The sequence below is a fragment of the Chrysoperla carnea genome, chromosome 1, assembly GCF_905475395.1.
Source record: "Chrysoperla carnea chromosome 1, inChrCarn1.1, whole genome shotgun sequence".
Classification (NCBI taxonomy): Eukaryota; Metazoa; Arthropoda; class Insecta; order Neuroptera; family Chrysopidae; genus Chrysoperla; species Chrysoperla carnea.
This window is the reverse complement of record NC_058337.1, coordinates 130,102,026-130,119,211: the sequence shown is the minus strand read 5'-3', so window position 1 is coordinate 130,119,211 and position 17,186 is coordinate 130,102,026. Positions and strand designations below refer to the sequence as shown.

At 29.5% G+C, this 17,186-nt stretch overlaps 1 protein-coding gene across 2 annotated transcripts in view; it reads left to right on the top strand.

The window, feature by feature from the left end:
* Window positions 1–17,186, top strand: part of LOC123297389 — a 140,984-nt gene that overhangs the window by 117,806 nt on the left and 5,992 nt on the right. For both annotated transcript variants that reach the window (XM_044879034.1, XM_044879043.1), the window contains exon 4: window positions 12,700–12,814. In XM_044879034.1, the coding sequence (XP_044734969.1) occupies window positions 12,700–12,814 (115 nt within the window). The remainder of the gene's footprint in view (window positions 1–12,699; window positions 12,815–17,186) is intronic.

Here is a 17,186-nt window from a genome sequence, read left to right as displayed (position 1 = left end):
TGAATGTATACACTCATGTTTGATCATTACGTGATCAAATTGTTGTCAAACCTATACCTACCAATATAGAATTTATATTTTGTGTGATTTACCACACTGGTAATAAACCTGTGGGTTGATCCATCAATGAAAATTTACATCTGCCATTCACAATGTCACTTATAATGTTTATTAGTTCAATAAAAATAGTCACTATTCTTTTCAAACATCCCTGCAGCCACAAACCGTAATTCTATTTTAGTTCAAAACTTTCAATTTCAGTTTATTGAATTAACTATGAATTTACATCTTATAGGGAAAGTATATTTTCATAATTGCGATTACTGAAAAAAATACTAGTTGAAAGAAAATGTGTTATTAATAAAAGGTAGCAAGTAAATATTTTCTTAGGTCAAGACAGTGAGTAGGATCTACCAGATTATATGATTTGATGTGTGTGTAAGAAATAAACTTGAAATGCTGTAAGAAATAAACTTGAAAAATAGTGTGTTAAAAAAAAAACTAATTGACTATCTTTGTGCGCCTAGTGTTTAAGTGTAATATTGTTGCATATTGCACAACCGTCAAACTCCAAAACTCATCCTGATATTACCAGTCTTTTCCCAACACCTATCCCCAAAATACAAAATGCAACATTTGCTGATAAATTAAAATTAAAAATGCAAGCACCAAAAAAAGACCAAGCCATCATTCTATGTCCAGTCCAAGGAATTCCTTTAAAAGAATATGTTGTCGCTCTTGGAAATGTGCTTCAACAAACAAAAATCTTATTTGCCTCCAGAATTTCAAACAATAGGATATGTATTTACCAAGATTCAAAAAAAACCGCTGAAGATATTACCCAAAAATATAAAACAATAAAAGTTCATACATATGATATACCTATAAGGAACTACCTCACTCCAACACACCGACTCGTTATCTGGGCTTCCCCAACTCTGCCTGATAATGTACTAATCGAAGGACTTCTAAACCTTGGAATTAAACCAGAATCTGGAATACAGCATCTTTCTGCCGGCATTCATCAGGAAAAATTCAACCATATTCTGAGTTTTCGACGGCAGTTGTTTGTCCACCAACAACATCCAGCGATCCCGGACTCAATAGAAATGATACACGAAAATGAAAAATACCGTGTTTTCATTTCCTTAGATGAAAATCGTTGCCCCATCTGCAAAAAATTTGGGCACGACTCTGACAACTGCAAAATTCTGACAGATACCACAGCTCAGATTCCAACACCTCCTTCAAACCCAATATTCAAAGCAAGCAACATTCATGAATCAGAAGAAACCATTCCTTCAAAACAAACCAATACAAACGACGCTTCATTAATATCATTAGAAATGGATTTAACAATTTATATTTAGTACAAAATAGAATATAGTACAAAATTGTGAATATTTTCAAAATAAAAAACAGTTATGTATTTTTTAATCAGTTAAAAGCAAAAAAGTACTCTTGTGATTTTCTCTCAAGAATCTTAGTTTTCGAAAAATTCTTGAAAAATTAAAAATGCAATATTCGATTTTAAGAAAAATTTGTTATTTTTTCAATCTCTGAGGGAATTTGTTTAGCTCCTGGCTTCTGCGCTACGATTTTTTTTAAATTTGAAATTTACTATACACAATTGGAAAATACTCATATTTTATACAGGATGTTCTGTTATTAACTGCAGATCGTTGGCCTACAGAATAAGCTCATAAAGACGAAGGAAAAAGTCATTTACCAATTTTGGATCTGAGCCCTAATTTGGGCGCTACAAGTATGACAAAAATTGATAAATTAGTAAATTCACTGGCTATCATTCGATAACCAGTAGCCAATGATAATCAGTAGATATTAATAAATGTCATTTGATAATATTCAACTAAAGAAGGGGTATGAACTGATTTCAATTGGGTTATATTATTTTGAAAAAAACATTTAAACAAAACTATTATATTATTTCATTGGTTTCTTCAATTCCCACTTTTTTTTATTATTATATTTTTGCAAGAAAACATTAGATTCTTAGTCAAAAAACAAACGATTGCTTCATCAACACTGTCTATACATGGTATTTCAACAATTAACTCAGTCAATTGTTTGTTTTCACTTGTACTATATGAATTATCGATAAATTACAAATTTTTTGTTTCGTTCTCCTTACGCCCTCTCCTCTGTGCCATGATTGGACTGAAAATTTTATGCGATAGAATATTTGGGTTTTTACTCGATATTATTTATTACCATTACAAGTAAAAATAGCACAACATCTTGTTGAAAATTTTAAGTTACAATGCACAACTGTCGATTTACGGTACTATAACGATAAATTTCGAACAGGAAGTTAATAAATACAAATAATAATTTTTTTTTTTTAATTTACATAAATATTTTATTTAAATGCCTCCTGTTCAAGAGAGAGAAAAAAATTAATTATTTTCGTACTATCACGAAAGGTACGAATTTTCTAAATACATACAATAATGTAATATAATATATATTATATGATAATGTTATTCGGCTTTATCCGAAAAAACGAAAAATTTATATTTGTGTGTATAAATATATCTACATAAATAATAAACTTATAGCACAATTGCACAATTTTATTTAACCTACAAATTAAATGTTAAAAATAAAATTGAAAAATCAATACAGAGGTGTATTTAGAAAAATTAAATTCCAATTAACTTAACACGGAATTGAAATCTAGGCGTTTATTTTTAGATTTTGATTGGGCTCTAAGCTAAATGTATAGTTTTTAATTTATTAGTGTAAATTGGTTTTTAACTATATGTTTCTTAGGATCTTCTTTAATTCGTGAATATACAGTGTGTCACATTTAAGATGAAGATACCCTCATATTTTCGTTAATTATAGGAAAACAAATTGACAAATTCTTAATATTTGGTCTAAAGTTTCTTAATATTTTGTCTAGCATCAGAGATGGTTAGAGATATTGAAAAAAATTATTAGAATAAAAAAAACTTTTAACAGAAAGAAAACCGACTTCAAAAGAAAAACTTTTCCAAAACAAATTAAAATTCACTAAAAAGTAAAAAAATAACTAATATAATGTAGTTAAAATTATTGTTATTTTTGGAGTCGGTGTCAGCCAAGCTAATGTAGCAAACTGTTCTGTCAGAGTTGTTTCCTTGGCCGACACCGACTCCAAAAATAACAATAATTTTAACTACATTATATTATCGTTATTTTTTTACTTTTTAGTGCATATTAATTTGTTTTGGAAAAGTTTTTCTTTTGAAGTCGGTTTTCTTTTTGTTAAAAGTTTTTTTTTATTTTGTGATTTTTAGTGAATCTGAAGTACACTCACTAATTTGTCACTAAAAAAAGAATCATTGAGATCGGTTGGAATGATATTGAGTTATTCGTTCTCTTGTCGTGCATACTTAATACAAATTTACATTTTTTATGGTTTTCTCATGGATGACGTTGTCAGAACTGGACGAAAATGAAATGGGTGAATGGAGCTATGGGTATAATAAAAAAAATCAAATGGCCGGCCTTGAGGAGAGATCAACTGGAGGATGGAGAACTACCAGAATCCGTGTATGTTAAATTTGATGACGAATCTATTGGGCTTAGGCTAAAAGATAGTAATGGTTGCATACCCATACCCCCATCTTGCACTACGTTTCAGGCATTAAGATCCTACGGAGATGTAGAACGCCGTATGCTGCCTCTAATATTAAGCTGGGCGGTTACAGTCCATAAACTACAGGGTACCACCCTCGAAAGAGCTGTAATCGACCTTGGTAAAAAAAAAACTTTGCAAAAGGGCAAATATATGTCGCACTAAGTCGTGTCAAAAGTTTGGAAGGTATAGTTTTGTCAGATTTGGACGCCAACAAACTATTAAATAAACCACATGACGATAGATCGTTGACGGAAATAACGAGACTACGGAATCTGTCTACCGACAATGAAGGTCGAACATAATATACCTTAAATAGTGCAATTAGAACGCTTACGTCATGTAACAATGCAGCAAAGGACGTAAGCGGATTGCAATTTGATTATATTCAGTTACAAATTCTATCACAGATCGCAGTTTTTATTGTAAGCCGTCAAGGAGTTCCTTTGATCATCATATTCGACTACGACAATTACTTGACCTTAACGACGTTACGGTAGATAATTCAAATATAAAAAAAATTGAAGAGTTCTGTTACTTTGTCATGGATCTCATAATCAGAACCTAACCAAACTGCCATTAAACTACTTCTGAAGTAAGCCCTTTTCAATATAAAAAAAATCATCGAAATCGGTTGGCGTGATTTTGCGTTATTCGTCCATTTGTTGAGAACATACTTAATGCAAATTTAAGACTTATATGGTTTTCTCGTGGATGCCATTGTCAGAACTGAACCAAATTGAAATGGGGCCAAACGAGAAGCACCAGCTTTCAAATAAAAAAAAAAAATCATCAAAATCGGTTCACTCAGTCGAAAATTATGCGGTTCACCCAGTCAAAAGCTCAGAGGTAACAAACATTTAAAAAATAAAAAAAAATACAGTCGAATTGATAACCTCTTCCGTTTTTGTTTGAAGTCGGTTAAAAAGTTGCTTAGAATATTTTTTTATATCTATAATCCGATTTCCATGACAAAATTCACATTTTTTATTTTTTCAGATTTTGCATTCAAACCAACAAAAAAACTCTTACTGTCTAAGTCTTCGGCGATGAAAACTAATTGGCCATAGGAATAATACCTGAATTTTTTGCAGCTAAAATCGTTCTTTGTACATAGTTTTTTGATAAGGCCAATAGTTTTTATGAATAAAATATAATTTGTGACATCTTAATGGTGCTGCGTATTTCTACTAAAAATGGATTTCCATAAAATGTCGCTTCGATATTTCAAATAACTACATGATATATAAGCAGAGGATTGATCTCTTTGACAGTTATTAGCTTAGATAAATCCTAGGATATTTGGGTTTTTTGCTCATGTGCAAATATTTTGTGAAAATTTGGATAAATTCTACCATGATTGTACACATAATGCATTTGATTTATTTATCGATAAATTTTGATTTCATACCAAAAAAAATGTAGACATGTACCTATGCAAAGTTGTTTCGCTGGTAAATTGACTTTAAGATTTTCAATCTAAAACTAATTATAACTTAGGAAAACATATGCTTAGAATAATTAATTTAATTTCTTAATTAATTTTGTAAAATTTGTAAAATGTTTCATTATCTCTACTAAATCAACTTTACATTTCATTTCGGTTTAAAACTTATAAGTGTGTCAATTAGTTGACGGTATAATTTTTTTTTCAGGAAATCGCCCTAGATCTAATAAAAATTTATAAATTATTAAATAAAACTTGTTGATTATGAATTTTGATTATAATTTTGAATTTTGTCCAATCGAATTCGCTTTGAGAATCCATTTTGTACAAGCGCTTTTGTAATATTGTTTTTTTAATTGATTTGAACAGCATTTCAGGAAATTGTGAATTTAAAAATGTTTATATATCATTAATTATATATTCATAAAGTTTAAATATAATCAAATTATGACACATTGTCACGTAAGTAACAATAATTGTATGTTTGGTAACATAATATTGTAAAGTATATCTCGTACGATGAAATATGACCCTCGCTAGACTTGATAAAATATAATATATCTGGAGTGCTTCATTACGATTTTTCCCGGTATACCCACTCCATTTCAGTAAATGGCTTAAATTTTCAAAAAATATCTTCTAATTGTTTAGAAAATAGAAGACTTACTATGATTTTTATTTTGAAATATCCAAATAATTCTTCCACCATAAATGTTTTGAGATATTTGAAGGTAATATATCTTTTCTGCCAAAAATATACCAGTATGTAATGACCGTTGCCTATATCGTTTAATACTTTAACAAATGGATACTTGGATTGTATTTTCGATTTAGACAACCCCGTTTCATAAATAGAGAAACTAACGTTTTGATCTCGTGAATTATTCTGCCTTGGAACTCAATAAGATCAAATTTCGAAAAATTTGAACAGGAGGTCGGCATTCAATTCTTTGGAGAGTCAGGAAATTTTGTGACCTAAATTGATTTATAAGAAATTAAAAATATCCAATATGCATTTCATAATTGCATTTTAAATTAACCGTATATAAATTGGCTCCAAACTCGTCAGAATTGGTCTCCGTGGTACCTGGTTACCAGGGTAAACGGTATCCCCATCGCCTCCTGAAGTTTTCGGAAAATTCATTATATAATTGGTCCAAACTCGTTACTCGGGGGTTTTTGAGGTCGTTAAACATGAATATCGCGACATAATCGAGCACCAGGCACCCAGATTTGCTAAAGTACCCTCAGAGTTTGGCTCGATTATATAACGAATTTCCCGAATACTCCAGGGCACGACGGAGATACCGTTTTAATTTTTTTCTATAAAATTGCATTTTTTAAATTTCTTATAAATCAATTTTGTTAACAAAGTTTTCTGACGATCTTACAAATCGAATGGCAAAAACCGTATTCAAGATGGACTTACTGTTATTTTTCGAACTTCCTTGTTTCGTTTCTGTGACTATAAGCAACGACTCAATGAAATAAAAACATATTTGATTGACTTGAGGGGTGTTAACTTTACTGGAACAAAGTGTAAATATATAAAAAAACAAACATAACATACTGGAAGCAGTCGGAACTTTATATTGACTTTATTATAAAATATATTGATTTTAAAAATATGTAAATTATATTTAAATATTGTTATAAAAAAATGATTGCATTTTAAAATAATATTATATTTATTATATGTATGTATATGTGAGTTCTTTAAAAGTATGTCCTTTTTATACCATAGTGTATACACTTATTACACTAAAGTACGGAAACAATCTGTTGTTCTATCACAATATTTTTCTACTTACTTTTATGGTACTACACCGAACCAAAAAGAACAAACTTTCTGTTTAAAGTTAATGGAAACAAGTGAAAACAAACAATTGACTGAGTTAATTATTGAAATACCATGTATAGACAGTGTTGATTACTCTATTACATTACACATACATGCATGTCACACACATATAACTGATATACCCATATAATACTACAATTTGCGCATAATATGCGCTCTCACGGGTAAACAGTGATGTTTATTTAAACTTTTGTTCTATCTCTAACGATTTACAAGATGGTTTACAAGACCCAATTGACCTATGTTGCTCATTTACAAACTCGACCTCACTTTTTACGGCCTCAGCACGCTATAAAAATTTCACCTTGATATCTTTTTTCGTTTTTTAGTAATAAGGCGACAGGCAGGCAGACAACCGGAAATGGACTAATTAGGTAATTTTATGAACACCTATACCAAAATTTTGTTCATATCATCAATATTTTTAAGCGTTACAAACTTGGGACTAAATTTAGTATACCTTGGTATATTTCATATACATGGTATAAAAACATTTTTATATTATAATACATATATAAAAAAAAACCCTATATTATAATTTATAACCTACTTATTTTTATTATATACTTGTTTATATACCCTGTGTATACTGTAATATATACAAAAGGGTATATTTATACAATGTCTTTTGTTTATTTTGATGTCTATATTTATTTAATTATGCGCATGGTTTATCTTTATAATATTACGTGTAAAAATAAAGAATCATAAAATTATTATTAAAAGTCATCTAAATAAATGAAAATGCGTCAGTTTTAGCGTTAAAAGCTATAAAAACTTACTTTCATAACAACAGTTTTACGCTGATATTATGTAGTATATATTCCCGAAGGAATCAAAAAGTATACAGTTAAAACAGCATAGAAAGTATCTCTAATTTTGGTCGTAGTAACCAATCGTCGTTTTAGGGGATATCTAAATTTGTTTTATTAAAGTGAAAATACACTTGTAGGTCCTTATTGCTGACTAATTTCAATGGTAATTGGTCACTAGGGTCCAAAATAAAGTTAATAAAGCTTAAAAAAGTTTATAATTCCAATGAATATTGGTCGTTTTAACCGATGTATACTTAAAATAGATGTTGTTATAGCCGATATACTCATGCAACTATAACTAATGTCATTTTAGCCTATTTTGACTGTAATTTTAACCGCTCAAATTTCATTAAGAGCGGTTGTAGGTCAACCATACCTTATTTTTGAATTTTAACCATAAATTTCGTTTAGAACATTTTTGGGAAGTAAATTTCGCAATGATTTGACGATACCGATTATTTTTTTGAATATCACAAATTGGATAGAATATGAAAAAGAAACTGACAATCACAAAATGAAAACTTGAAAATCTATAGAAGTATGCAAAATATGAACGTTTAAAATTCCTAATAAAAGAGAAAGACATAGGTTAATGATGTCATTGCCCGATATCACCAAAGAGATACATATAAAATACATATAAAACTTTGTTTTGCTGAAAGAGGATAGGCAACAATCTTTGAATGCTTGTAACTTCTTCGTTTTTTAATCAATTTTAATTTCACTTTCAAATTTTGTCATGGAATCAACTTTAGTTTTTCATTTTTTGTGCGTAATATATGGCAAATTCGACATCACGCAACTACCGTATTGTAGCCTTTAGTGAAGGTCGACAAATCAAATGTTTGATGCTCATTTCATTTTTCTATGTTTTACTAAATCAATTTTGTCCTTTAAAGCATTAATAATTGTCTCTGGATGACTAGCATAATATTTGAATCTTAACGATTCTCCAAAAATAATATTCCAACTTACCTATATGTATAGGTAATATAATAAGCCCGTTAATATCCCAAAAGCAAAGATCTTTCCTATCGACTTCCATAACACTCGATCTCTGGCCATCCGCAGGGTAAAAGGTGAAACAAAATAAAAGTTTGTAATAATAAGTGTTTATCATACTTTCGGCCTCTTTCATTGTACATACTCTCCTCTGACCTTCTTTAACCAAACAAAATAAGGTTCAAAACGCCAAAATACACCAAAATTATCAAGTCTGATTGTTTTAAATTCTTTAAAATGTTTAAAAATCTATACTCATTTTATCCACTGAAGAAATTCAGGTTCTCGTACTACATACACATAAGCTACATTACAATTAATTATAATTATCAAATTAAATTAAATTACAAAATTACCATATAATTTCAAAATAAGTTTTTACATAACAACATTAATAATAGCATTCATTAAAAAAAAATATTATAGCCTAACGATCGAACATGGAGAAAAAAACTTGACGAGAGCAACAGAGCCCCAACATTTAGGTCATATTTGCCCTAAATTAGATGTTTCTTTTTGTTAGATTGCCTTTTTTGAAATGGGTTTTTTATCAGAAAGGAAACTGCGAAGCTATCTTATTAATAGAAACTCAATAGGATATTCTACTATGTTTGAAAAAGTACTTCAAAATGTTAATTATCCTAATCAAAAGCCACAAAAATTTATTTTTAACTACCGAATTCCTAATTTGTTTTGCACTACCGAAAATATCCTTATAGGGTACAAAATTTTTTCTTTGTAGAGGTATTCATAAGTTTTAAACTTCGAAAAAAAAAAAAAACACTTTGTTTTTCGATATAATAAAAAGTTCTGTAAAATGTACCTACTCTCTTAAGACCATAGATAATAAATATTTATATTATACTATAGATAGGCATCTCTATCATCACCAAGGAAACTTGAGATTTAGTTCTCACTCTGGTCACCAGACAGCGCTTCAATCAATTGACCGCCTTTTTTAAAATACTCAATGCCAAATCTAAATACAATTTAAATTTTACTTTTTTTTTGTTTTACTGTTTTAGAACATGTTTTGGTATAAAATTTTTATTTGAAATGCTATCAAATATCTTTTTTCCAAATCATGTGCTTAAAACAGTAAAACAAAAAATAATTATATATTTTAAAGAAAAAAAAAAACGCTTTTAAATTATAAAATAAATTTATTAAACAACTAATCTTTTATTTTTGTTTATACTTTTATGTTTAATTTTATATTTCTTATATTTACGTAAAGCTAATTTTCTAATCCTATCAGTAGCAAATCTTAAATCTATTCCCCTCAAAATATTATGTACATTCCGAACCCACACCCTTGTATAAAATAAAAACATTCTATTTACAAATAAAAATTTTAAATCGTGTTTCTTACAACTAAAATTAAAACTAATAAATGTTTGCATCCGTGTTTGCATTTTCCAATCTTTTAAGATATGTTTCATTTTTATCTTTCAACTTTCGAGCAAGTTTTAACATATCTTTCGCAATATGGTAATATTTTCTTGCTGTTTTCGATAGTTCTTTCACCCTTCTCACATGTCCTTCTTTTAGTAAATACATTTTTTTCTTCAAATCTATGAAAATAAAATATAGATTTTTGATAAAATAGAAAAAAAAGAAACAAGGTTGGCAACAAACCTATTTGAAACGCAGGTCGAATTTGTTCTTCTTCGATATTTATGGCCATAATCTTTCGACTCGTAGAAGCAATAGGCGATCCTAAAAATTGATTTCATTTAAATTTGCCGTTATTGATAAAAATTAATTAAAAATTTTTTGAACAACAATTAAAAAACTCATGTTCTATATACATAATATTATGATTTTAGGTATCAAATAGTGAAAAAGTACAAAAGCTCCTAAATTTCAATAACAATTCCATTTTTTGTGATTTAATAAAGTATAATTGAATCCAAACAGATTGTAAATGAGCACAAAATATGCCTTCTCATGAAAAATCATACAGAATTGGATGGTGGTTCGCTATCAAAAGTTCTCCTTTAAAATAAACGCTAATAAAAGCTAAATTTTCCAAGCGTTTAAGGAAATAAACTTGTGTTTCATGGCGATTTATTCAGTAGACATAACAAGTTAAAAAATTCATTAATGAATATTTAATATCTCTTTAGGTTTTATTTTTATTCTCATAACTATATTTTTATATTTACTTTTTAAATTATAATTGTTAGTATCTAACAATTAAATTCACTCACCAGGTCGTTTTGATGCAGTTTTGTTCAAATTTATGTTCGAGGTCTCTGCATGTAAAAATTGTGAACCTAAAATAAATAAAAATTACCTTATAATCAAATTGTGTCTACATTCGTGGTTCCTCTATAAGAACTACATACAATAATAAATTAAACATACGTTAGTTACATAAGGATTTTAACTTACTACTTAAGTGGAGGCTAGGAAAAGCATTAGGCTTTAAGTTAGTTCGCAATTTTCCTGTTGAAGCCTGGAGTTTCATTTCGTCGGCGAAATGTAAATCGCAGACACGATAGTTTTCACGTTTCGAGTATTCGATGTCCGTTCGAAAAATCGCTATTGTCCAATTTTTAAACTTCTGAAAAATTAAGTCTTTCAAGAATATTTCTATCCAAGTTAACAATTTTTGTACTTACCTCAAAATTATTAGGAATCACATGTAAACTAATATCCTTCTGTGTTTTTACACAACCTTTCACACAACAATGAAAAACCATCTTAATATTTATTTTATTTTTAATTAATATTTTATTTGACACTATTTCAGATAAATTTTTGTATTAGTCTGTCAAATTTGACCAGGCAACTATGATCAAAATGATTGTAGAAATTTAGAAAGTTTATGTGATACATACAACGTTTTTGTAATATTCATTGCCTATACTATATAAATTAAGAACTTGATCTACAGTAGTGAAATCTGTTGAACAGAGTGATAAGTTTTTGGAACTCACATGGTAAAAACAGTTCAAGTTTCTTATCTATATTATAATTAGTTGTCTATGCTTAAGACTACTATCAAATTTTCAATTTTTTAGCTCAATGCAAAAAAACTTTTAAAGAAGCTGATTTTTCCCTGTAACTCTTCCTGAATTGTTGGCATTTTAACCAATGGGTGCCGATAGACATACCTAAATGCAGCTGACATCTCCAAAACTCTATAAATTGTGACCTATAAGGGCCTTACAATTGATCTTGGGCCTTACAAAAGTGTCTCAGTCTATATTTTCGGATAAAACATGACTAAAAAAGTAATTACTCCAATACTTACATTATTACTTAATTTAATAGCTAATCATGTACTGAGAATTATAAATTTACATTCGTACTATAAAGCCCATAAAATCGAGACAGAATATTTTTTAATTAGAACAATTTATAATCGAAATTGACACAAATTTATTTATTTGATTGTGAACTGAATTTGAAGCTATTGATTGGAAATATACACACAGGATGATACGAAATTTTCCCTGACAATGAGCAAAAATTTCTCACTTGTGAAAAATTTGACCTGCAACTGCTTAAATTTTATTATTTTAAAAACATTTTCCATGGGTGAAAACGCATTCTTTTTTCGTCGATTTCTAATTTAAAAACATCTTAAACCGCCAGCTGTCACGCTAATATCATAGTTTCAAGCTTGGGTATCAGGTATATATAAGACAAAAAGCATGATTTCCCATCTTCGGAGAACCCTCGTGGCAAAGAAAAAATAATTAAAGGGCTTTCCTTTCAGTCCTTCTCTCTATTAACCTGCCTGTAACTTTTCTGTTGCTGGAACCTTTGCCAAAGTTTGGGCAGTGATTAGCAAACAAAGATAGATTAATTGCACTTGGTTGAGACTTGAACAAGGGCTGGCAAAACCAGTCTTAACTTGTTTTCTTCTTGGCCAAGACTTGGGCAATGTGATATTAATTAAAAATTTTTTTGTTTCCAGCGGTCAACGAACCACTCCCGGATAAAACATACGTGGATCCAGCGATGATTGGTGTATTGTGTGCAATGGCTGTCATGTTTATCATCATCTGTGTGGTTCTTCGTTTATTCGCCAAGTCAGTATCTGTATAATGGAATTACGTACGGTACTGTATTGTGGCTCTTTAAAACAAACAAAAATCTATATCTATCTTTTTTATTAATTATTAATTAGAAGCATATTTAAAATTAATTAACAAATTCTTTTTTTATAAAAATAAAATAGTTTTAATATCTTTTTTAAAAACAATATTATACTAAACAAACCACTGAAATGTATTCTTAACCTAACTCTCAATTATTTGAATTGTTTGTAATTAACAAAAAAAAAAAAGAAAACCTAACCTTATACTTTTTTATATTTAATCATCTCTCATAACCTCAACTCATGTTGACATTTAAATTGTGTAACATTTAAAATGGAGTAATTATTTTATGTAAATATTTATTTACTAGAATACATATAAAAATTATATATTTTTCAAGTGCATATACGGGAAACAGTAGTAAAACGTATTGATTTTTTCTGTTTGATAATTCTTGAAACCGGTTCCGGATATTTTGTAGAGAGAATGAGGCATTTTAGACTAAGAAGTGTTAATGAATCTACATGAAAATAGGTAAATGAGAAGAAGTTAGAACAAAGAAGTTTAAAAAAATGGAAGCTAAATTGATTCCATGGTCATATCCCCAGACCATTATATTCATTCGTCATAGGGGTTGATTTTAGATACGCGTGGGATATTGTGGGAAGTGTGACTTAAACTAGAACTTCCAAGCTTAAATGGGGTTTTAGCAAAGAAATTGTGGAAATTAAGAACAAAAGGTATAAACCTCGTAATAAAAGTCTTTTCATGGATGACTGCTGCTGTTTTTTAAACTTAAGCCCGTTTATGGCAGCTATCTTAACTTTTTGACGTTATTGGTGATTATTCAAACATTCATAGAGAATATGATTACATAAATTCAACCGAAATTTATAGGAAATCGTTCAACGTCTCTTAGTATTTGTCAATCTAAACTACATTTCTAAGCTTTATTCCATGAGGATTTTTCCAGTATTTAGAGGAATAAATATTGCACACCGTAAAAATATACATAGCATCAAGATGTGGAAGAGAAATACACTCACTTTCACTGAGGAATTTTGAGGATTATTGCCTGATCAATTCCGACAGTTGTTCAAGCACATTACATAATTATCAAAGTAGCTAAAATCCTTGTTGATGGAAGCGTAAAAAGTACAAAGCAATTTAAAACCAATTCCCAAACTTTTAGTGGAAGAAAAACAATTCCAAGAGGCAATATGTCCACTGTGCTAGAGATCATGGACTCAAATACCGCTGACATGTGTTCATTTTTGGATATTTTTTGGATCTTGATATGTCTACCAACTCTTAAATATTTAGAAAAGGAATTCGAGTCAATGTAGTTTAAATAAGATTATAATCGAAAATAATTGAACCCAATCGATGAAATAAAATTCGTTTTGCTACTGTTACCAGCAATGAATACTAACTAGTATTACAGTGGTCCTCCCAAATATTTACCATTTTTAAACATTAATTTAGTTTTATTTTCTCTTAAAATAAGTATCTTACTTTTTAGGTAGGTACATAATTTTAGATAAAAAATTAGTCGCATGCATTAATTATTAGGTATTAAATTTTCAAATTATTATTTTATATTCCATCAAAATGTTAACATCGAAATGCACAAACAGTTAAACAGAAAAACGTATGAGCCACAGAACTCCTGCAGGGAACATTGGAATTAGCTTTCACGCAAAAACTACTGAGTGGATTTGAATGAAACTGTACAATAATATACCTCATACAACAGAATAACACATTACCTATAAATTTATAAAGATATTTAAAAAAAAATCAAATTTAGTCTATGACACTTCACTTCAGCATCTATGAGCATCATTTTGAACCATAAATTAAAGATTTCTGTAAAATTGTGAGCGAGATGCAATTCATGGCCACCTGTTCTGATACACTCAATGAATCAAGACTATATAAAATTTAAAAAAAAAATTGAAATCTGTACATATATTTTAACAATTCCTAGCCCTATTTCGAATTTTATAACGCGAGGTGGAGCCTGAATCAAGCTAGTATAGAATATAGAATATAGAATAATGTCGCCTTTTAAGAGCATAGAATTTATTTTAGATAAAAAAAGTCTTAAATTTTATATTCCAGAATTTATATTTCTAGAAGTTTTTTAAAATATATATATCTATGTTATTTCTATTTTATATTAATGGCTGCAATAGCAAGATAAAATCGATTTCCGAATGAGTTTCTTCTTTTAAATAAAATTTTCTACTTTATAGAGACAAACATGTCAATCTAGTTAGAAAATAGTTTGTGTATAAATTTGAACTAATTTCATAACATACATTATTGAATATAGTGACTTTGATTGAATTATATAGTCAAGGAGAATGATGGCTATAAAAATGTACAAGCAGAAAATGATAAATAACTAAATAGTATAGCAGTTTTGGCAATCATAATAATATATGAGTGAAAACAAATAATTGACTGAGTTAATTGTTGAAATACCATGCATAGTCAGTGTTGATTTCTTTATCACATTACACATACAAACATGTGACACATACATAACTGATAATCAAGTATAGTATATATTATAAAATTTCCGCCTAATTAGGGCCCTCACGGGTAAACAGTGATGTTTACAAAAAAATGTTTCAAACAAAGTTGTTTAAATTTTTATAAGGAACATTTTTTACATTTAAACTTTTGTTCTATCTCTAACGGTTTACAAGATGGGTCCTACGGACATAAGACTCAATTGACCTATGATGCTCATTTACGAACTTGACCTCACTTTTTACGTCCTGAGTACGCTGTAAAAATTTCAGCTCGATATCTTTTTTTCGTTTTTGAGTTATCGTGTCCACAGACGGACGGACAACCGGAAATGGACTAATTAGGTGATTTTATGAACACCTATGACAAAATTTTTTTCCTAGCATCATTATTTTTAAGCGTTACAAACTTGGGACTAAACTTAATATACTATGTATATTTCATATATACATGGTATAAAAATGTAATAATCAATCCTGATTGGTTTAAATATATCTGACAAGAAAGTACAGAAGTTAATTGTCAGAATAATGAGTATGTCAGAGTTTGGTGAATTGGTTGTAGTGTTAAGCTCCTGCAGTTTTAGTTGATTTGTCTTCCTCGGTAATAGTCACTTCTTTAGCTGGTGATTCGAATCCTTCTCGAATTTGGAACTTTTCGGTTGTTGAGCGAAATAAGATATTTGATCCGTTGCGTCAGATAGTCTTAGTTCATCTTTTAATTAATCATCTTTTTTGGTCATCCTTCTTTGAATTCAGCTAGTTCCAGAGTTTGCATCATCGGGCACGGCTAGCTCTCTAGCAGCTCTTCCTTTGGCCTTTTTGGATGCAACGCTCATTTCCATTTTCTCCAGTTGAAAGGATATCACCATTCGAGAGATTGAACGGCTATCGACTCTAAAATGAGTTGAAAGTGAAGGGATATCTCCTTTACTGGGTTTCTTTCTGGGGTAATATATTTTTATTATCTGTCTGCGATCGCTTATCGCTTATGTGCCAGATATCGCTGATACTGATCGAAAGCCAGAGTCTCCTTCCGTCATTTAGGACTATCCAAACAAAGCTTCGCCCTTCTTGGACTCTCTCAGATCCGCAGGATGAATATCTGGCGGCATGGGAAAACTGCTCTTTTTTGCCCTTCCTCCAAAAACAAATACATTTCTACTTTACCTTCGAATTTCTATAAAACTCAAATTATTTTAATTTCGAATAACCGTCAATCTTACTTTCTTCCACTTTGTCGCTGAAGAAATAACGAACTTCATTAAAGAGAGTAAAACTTTATCTACCAAAATTGATAACTATAGCTTCCAAACTATAAAATAAAGTCACATTTCCAAGAAAAAGATATTTGAATGAAAATATGTGTTATATATGTTGGTAATATTCCATTTTATCCCAACACTCAACTCTTTTCTTTATTTTAAAGTTTTCTACATAGCTCGTTCATTCATTCATGAGCTTCAGAGTTTGAGCTGGAGGGTTTTAATATTTACATAAATACTGGTGTATAATATCTGTATACATAAATCAGAAGAGTATCACTTGAAATATACATACGAGAAAAAGGAAGGGTTGATATTGCTCTATGTACTTACTACTTTATTTGTATGTCATAGATGCAATTTACCGAGTGCTCCATTAATAGTTGCTCAAGTGAAGTTGATTCTGGTTGGGTAAATCGGCTGAATTTCCAATATTTCTTGATGATTGCACTTAGATAGAGATGAAGTACGCTGTACACTTGAGAGCGATCGCGTTAATCATCGCTGGATGCGCATTAGTAAAGCAACCTATTTTCTAATAATTGAAATAAGCAATTA